Source organism: Mandrillus leucophaeus, unplaced genomic scaffold (assembly GCF_000951045.1).
Source record: "Mandrillus leucophaeus isolate KB7577 unplaced genomic scaffold, Mleu.le_1.0 Scaffold49, whole genome shotgun sequence".
In the NCBI taxonomy this organism is placed as follows: domain Eukaryota; kingdom Metazoa; phylum Chordata; class Mammalia; order Primates; family Cercopithecidae; genus Mandrillus; species Mandrillus leucophaeus.
Window position 1 is genome coordinate 1,035,459 of NW_012105253.1, and position 6,924 is coordinate 1,042,382.

The window sequence follows — 6,924 nt, forward strand, 5'->3', positions numbered from 1 at the left end:
TTCAGGGGCAATGGCACACATGGAGATGTCATTTCCTATGATAACAATGCCTTCTTCTGGAATCCCTCCTAAAGGACCTGCCTGGGGCTGTTTTACTGTTAACTTTTTTTATAAGCAGAAGGAGTACACTCTAAGATAATGATTAAAAGTATATCATAGTAAATACATAAACCAGTAACAGTCATTTTACTATCAAGTATTACATACTGTACATAATTGTTCGTGCTAGACTTCTATACCACCAGCAGTGCAGTACGTTTCGTTACACCAGCATCAACACAAACACAGGAGTAATGGGTTGTTGCACTGTGACATCTATGATGTCACTAGGCCATAAGAAGTTTTCAGCTCCATGATAACCTTATGAGACCACTGCCATATGTGCAGTCTGTCTTTGGCCAAAATGTCACGGGGCATATGACTGCGTTTCATTTTTGGCTTGCTTGTCATTCTTCCCCTTTGCACTTCCTAAGGGCAGACCTTCATGGTACCCACTACCCTGTGCTATATTACACATGATTCATATATTAGATATTATTTTTACTCTATGAGTATTTTTTTTCAGATGGAGTCTCGCTGTGTCACCCAGGCTGGAGTACAGAGGCATGATCTCGGCTCACTGCAACCTCCACTTCCCGGATTCAAGCCATTCTCCTGCCTCAGCCTCCCGAGTAGCTGGGATTACAGGCATGGGCCCCCATGCCCAGCTAATTTTTATATGTTTTGTAGACACAGAGTTTCACCATATTGACCAGGATGGTCTCAATCTCTTGACTTCATGATCCGCCCACCTCGGCCTCCCAAAATGCTGGGGTTACAGGCATGAGCCATCATGCCTGGCCATGAGTATTTATTTATTGTCCATCTCTCCCCTCTGGAATGTAAGCTTCTCCATGTGGTCCAACACTGGACCTGATGTACAGCCCACAGGCCCTCAATAAATACTTGTTGAATGAATGAATGTGTCCTTCATGTCTATAACTTCATCATCTACCACAGCGAACAAAGTAAATACGCAAAAGTTATATGACAAAATGTGTATGCACTTTGGTCAGTGAGCTTCAAAACAGGGTGTGTGAGCCGCTCTAATTACTTCCATTTAGAATTGAGATTCCAAGAGTATTATTTCCTTTTTCCTCTCAATTTGTGGAATCAATATCCCAGTTTCTTCTCCACCTCACTCCTGCCCCGATAGATTCTAAGATGATGGTAGAGTGTGGTAGGTGTGTTCCCACACCTGGAGCCAGAATTCGAACTCTGACACCTTCGTTTCCTAACTAACTGTGAGACTTCGCAAGTTATCTGACCTTTATGTGCCTCAGTTCCCTCAACTTTAGGATGAGAATTTAAAATAATACTAATACTTCCGAGGGTTATTATGAACAATAAGTTAGCTAATACATGTAAAACTTTTAGGAGAGACCTGGCATCAAGGTTGGCTATAATTATCATTAATCTCTCTCCCACCCCATCAACTTTGCAAGTGATGTTTAATGGAGATGGAGAGGACAGGGGGGAAGAAGCGAGAAGCTTGTGAGAATTCTGTGAGTTGATGATGGGAAATTAAAATACAGATTTACCATAATTGACCATGAACTAAAGCCTTCTGCCCAATATATTCAAGTAGCAAAGTTTCTTAAAGTGTAGAATGATATACTTAAATTTAAACCCAAGTTATCATGGAATTATATTCATCTGAAACAAAGTATGTGCTTGGTTCTTTTAGAGGCTATAGACTCTATGTGGCACTGTCCAACAGAATTTTCTCTGATGGCAGTAATGTTCACTGTAATCTGCACTGTCCCACACAATAGCCAGTAGGCACATATAGCTATTGGACATTTGAAATGTGGCCAATACCACTAAGGAAATAATTTTTTTGTTTGTTTTTTGAGATGGAGTCTCACTCTGTCACCGAGGCTGGAGTGCAATGGCACGATATCGGATCACTGCAACCTCCGCCTCCTGGGTTCAAGCGATGCTCCTGCCTCAGCCTCCCAAGTAGCTAGGACCACAGGCACATATCACCAGGCGCAGCTAATTTTTGTGTTTTTAGTAGAGATGGGGTTTCACCGTGTTGGCCAGGCTGGTCTCGAACTCCTGACCTCAAGTGATCCACTTGCCTCGGCCTCCCAAAGTGCTGGGATTACAGAAATAAGCCACTGTGCCCAGCCTATTTTATTTAACTTTGGTTATTGTTAACTTAAACAGCCACATGTGGGTAGTGGCTCCCCAGCTGGGCAGCACAGCTATAGGGGATTTGATATACAAGCTCCCTGACTTGGTCCATGCCTGCTCTCCAGCTCCAGGTCTGCTCCTTCTCCTTGCCCCAGAAATCAACACTCACAAGGCCAAACTGCTGTCCCACACCTCTATGGTTGTGCATATTCTGGCCCATTGACTGAAATAGCCTTCCTCCACATCCACCTCCAAACCTTATCAAACATCTTGTTCAGATTTCATTTCCTCAGGACAACTTTCCCTAACCTCCTCCCGCCTACCTCCCGCTACTGCCAACACAATCTACCATCACTTCCTCTGTGTTTCTCTGCATCTGTTTCTATTGCTGCTCTCATCATCCTGTAGTTGTAACCTATTTTCTGTGACACTAACAGACTATGAAAATTGTAAGGACCAGGTCTTACGCGTTTCTTCATCCTAGTGACGTGTGCCCAACACACAATACATGTGCAGTAAATATTTGCTGATACCATTATTAATTTTTAAATATGTGAATGTTTTCTTAAAATTATTTTTGGAGCATTGACAACCACTTTGTGATTATGGGAACTATTTAAGTCAAAGTCTATTATAAGGCCAATTTTCAAATAATAAAAAGTTCTTAGAGTATCAGTTGAAGTTCTTATTTCAAACCATATCAATATAACATTTTAGTACAAACTAAATAATATAATTGATCCCTTAGAGTTCCCTAGAACAAAATCCTACCTATAGCTCTTCCTCCTAAGGGTCTGGAAGTCTCTTGGATTTCAGAAACTGATCTTGTCACTGATCTGTCCCCAGTGCCTGCAGTCACTTAGTAGGGAGACATGAATGAGATTTAAAAGCAAGAAGACAAAAGGACCTGATTTAAGACTTGTCACGGACACCATCAAATGGGAATTCAGGGTAATCCACCCTTGCTGTACCCTATATCCAATCTTACCCTCAAGAAGGAAATAATTGAAACCTTATCCATCACAAAAAATAATGTTCATAAGTGATGTGTGTCTGCTTAGTGACATGCTAGCCAAAAAAGAATTGTCTGTTTTCCTTACTCTTTGGCAAAGCTCAAGAAATGGTCCTTTCATAGACTATGTAGCATGTGTTGCAATATTAACCTGGTCTGACAGCCACACTGGTTCATATTTTCCCATCATGATTTTCTAATTTTTTACTTAAATTCTCACACAAGTGTTTCTTTAATTAGAATAAACTCATGATGGATACATTTCTGTGAATCTAATTTGTATGAAATATTTCCCAAATATCAAGCATCTGGTGAATGTATTTTACAAATGATTGTCTTTCCTGACCTCCAGGAACCTACAGTTTAATAATGCAAACAAATGAATACACAGTGATGAGAAATGCATATGTGTGGGTACAGCATGGCAGAAGGTCCTTGAGGAGAGTGGATTTCAGAATGACTGTAAATCCAAATGACTTTACCTTCAAATCAGACATAGATTTGACGTTCATTTTCTTATTAATTATGTGGTTTTATGTTGAAATGCACAAATGGCACTTTCTAATGTAATTAACATCGATTTAACAAATAACTAAGTTCTTTAGATCATTTAGATAAGTCTCTAATTTTCCTATATATTAACAGATTTTAAAGTCTTTTTTCTGGTTTTCCTTTTCCCTTGCCCAATACATATCTTCCAGAATTTTAATCAAAGTAGATATTTCAAAGAAGACAAAGGTCTGAGATCTCTTTAGCAGTTTCTAATGAATAATGTGAGATAAACATCTTTTTCTAAAATGTCTCATTTAAATATAGGGATATCAATTTATCTTTTTAACTTCCTTATAAAATCTGCCCATCTAAGAGGAACACTGATTAAGTGTAAAAATTATGTTCTATATGTTATTGGAATTGCTTGTGAATTCTACTAATATAACATGCACTTATTTCCAAAAAGTGTCTATTGCTGCTCAGAAAAGGAAGATCTGGTTTTCAAAGAGTGTGTTTTGAGGTTAAAAATGAAGATAGTGACCCTAACTCTCTCAAGATTTGTAAGGCTGGCATGCCATCTATCTCAATAATACCTAACAAGAATGTCAAATGGACAGAAACAGCCATGGTAAGCGGGTGCTTGCCGCTGACAGTGATTGCTGTATTTTGGGTGATGGGGAACACCATTTCCATTAGTTCAAGTGAAATACAATGCCCTGCCAAATCTAGGTATCAGTGTATTCAATAACCCTGCTGTGCCATGTCCATTTTCTGTTGCTGCAATTAAAAATCAGTCGATACAAAGTCAAAATGTTGTACATCCTTCCCCTATCCCTTTCCCTGTCACCGTGTTTCCAGCTTCACCGGAAGAACATGTCACTATGGCAACCAATCCCTCCGGTGCACAGACCAAGTCAACCTTTCTAGTCAGACTGCCAAGCAGAGCAACAGGGAATCAAAGCTCTGAATGGAACCGCCAGAAACCATGAATTCCATCCCCCTTTCTCTAAGTGGGGTTAACCAATACAAGAAGGGATACCTCTCTTGTTCTAGAAGGCATTCAAGGAAGGAAAAGTAAGAATATCCTTCAACAAATTCTCCCAGTGTTTGCTGTTCATTATTAACATGAATTCTCCCTTACATTTCAGCTAACTTCCTCTCATTTCAACTTTAAAGAAAGCAGAAAATCATGGATAAAATAACACTTTATAAATCTGAGAATCCGAACACTGTTATAAGGTCACTCATTGTCAGAAACTATTCTAGGCCCTCTTGTTTTCCTGCCTTGATGTCCAAACCCAAGCTGCTCTCTTCTGGACTCCCCTAATATTCTGTATATCTTTACAAAGTGGTAATGCTCCAAAAGGGTCACTTCTTCCAATAAAAGCCCAATTGTGAAGCAAATGGGATATTGGTTGTATTAACACACCCACAACAAAATCAGCTAAAATCCCTAGTCATTCTAAAGAAGGTACAAAACAAACACTTAGATAGATTCTGTCTCTGAAGTCACCTCACCTAAATCTGACCTGGCCACCTAGACCAGACCCACTGCTAGTCATTCTTAAACAATTGACTTTTTTTCAAATTAACAATTTTTCCTGATCAACTGCATACTTGTATCCATCAAAGAACATCAGTTCTCATAAATATTACTTTAATACAGCAGCAAACTTCACAGCATTATATTGAGACATTAAGAACTGCTTTTTATCTTGGCCTCAAAGACTTTGCAAATAATAGTATCTTTGTCACCTTGACATCACCATTTAATAGTTAAAGAGAATGAAACACAAGGGGGAAAAAACCAGACTCATAAAATCTGCACATCTTCCTGGGATGTAGCTACCATAGAAGAGAACATATTCCTTTCTTCAGAGCAGTATTAATACACATTCAAACAATATTCCAATGGGTTGACAACAGGATGGTTCTCAAAGTATAAATCATACAAGGTTTACAAATTCCATCAGATAAGCAGAATTTTTTAAGTAATGTAATCATATTAAAGTATCAAATAAATTTGTATCATTGGCAAATGCAGCTTGTTTTCTGTTTTGGTTATACACTTTGGGAATTTTTATATACATTTTCTGAAAATCTCATTTTTTTTCTCTGACATGCCCACTTTGGTGTTACTCAAAGAACTATTTTTTTGTTGTTGTTTTTACTTATTAGATCTTGTTGATATTCAATGCACACGAGAAAGTCACTACTGTCAACCACTGTTTCAGAAGGAGACATGAAGAATTGTGATATGATGCTGCTGGTCAGCTGGCTTCGAGCTGCTTACAGGACAGGGGCTGTGATTTATTGGTGTTTATATGACCAACGCCTACACCATACCTGGTATCTTATAGCGCTCAGCAAACGTTTCTGGTATGAATAAGGCCTTCTCTGTGAAATGTTTCCCCCAATTTCCCTTGATTAAATCAGTTCAACAAAAAGTATTGGGAGCCTGTCTACCCCGACACATGATTCTTACAGGGCTTCCTTTAAGAGCACAAACACCATTCGAGATTCCCTTCTTCTCAGAGGCTGATGAAGCATTATCCTGGATAAGAACCCTGGACCATGAGGTTCCACACGAATCCCGACAGAGACGCGCGAAAGGAGAGGCAGGGGAGAGAGTTAAGCCTGAACTAAGCTTCATTAGCAGCTATTGGGAGGCAAGTTCCGGCCCCGAGGCTCAGCCAGGCCTGGATAACCCGACCGCCTGGAACCCAGAGACCTGATAGCCTGTGGCCTGGGGAGGAAACGCGAGGGGCTGCGGGGCCTACAGGCTCCGGGCTCTCCGCAGCGCCACGCCTAGCGCCCGGCGCTTACCTTTCCGAATGAGGGCGGCGATCTCGGGGTCGAAGCCCTGCCGGTGGCACTTCCTCCAGAGACCCATGTTGGTGGAGTTGTACTGCCTGCTGCACTCGTCCGCGGGGCTCATGGCGAACAGCTGCCGACGATTCCGCGCCCGGAGGAGTTTGCCCTCCCAGCGGTCCAGGCGCGAGCGGCTCGCCCGGAGCGGCAAGTTGTTGTTATTGTTGTAAATGAAGCCGGGGTCGACCCGGCGGGTGTTGAAGGCCTTGCACCTGTCCCTGTGCTTCCTGGCGTCCGTCTCGTACCAGTGGTCCGAGCAGATAGCCACGGCCAGCATGCCGAGGGCGCAGAGCGCTAGCGAGAGGCCGGTGTAGAGCAATAATCTTCCGGCAGCCATGCCTCCGCTTGGCGGCTACACCATGGGCATGATC

The 6,924-nt window shown here is 41.5% G+C and overlaps 1 protein-coding gene across 1 annotated transcript in view; it reads right to left on the reverse strand.

Annotated features, from left to right (window-relative positions):
- TMEM178B (transmembrane protein 178B) overlaps positions 1-6,918 on the reverse strand; it is a 405,320-nt gene extending 398,402 nt beyond the window's left edge. Inside the window, exon 1 of the mRNA XM_011995441.1 lies at positions 6,509-6,918. Coding sequence (XP_011850831.1) covers positions 6,509-6,890 — 382 coding nt within the window. The 5' untranslated portion in view covers positions 6,891-6,918. The remainder of the gene's footprint in view (positions 1-6,508) is intronic.
- Positions 6,919-6,924: the final 6 nt, after the last annotated feature.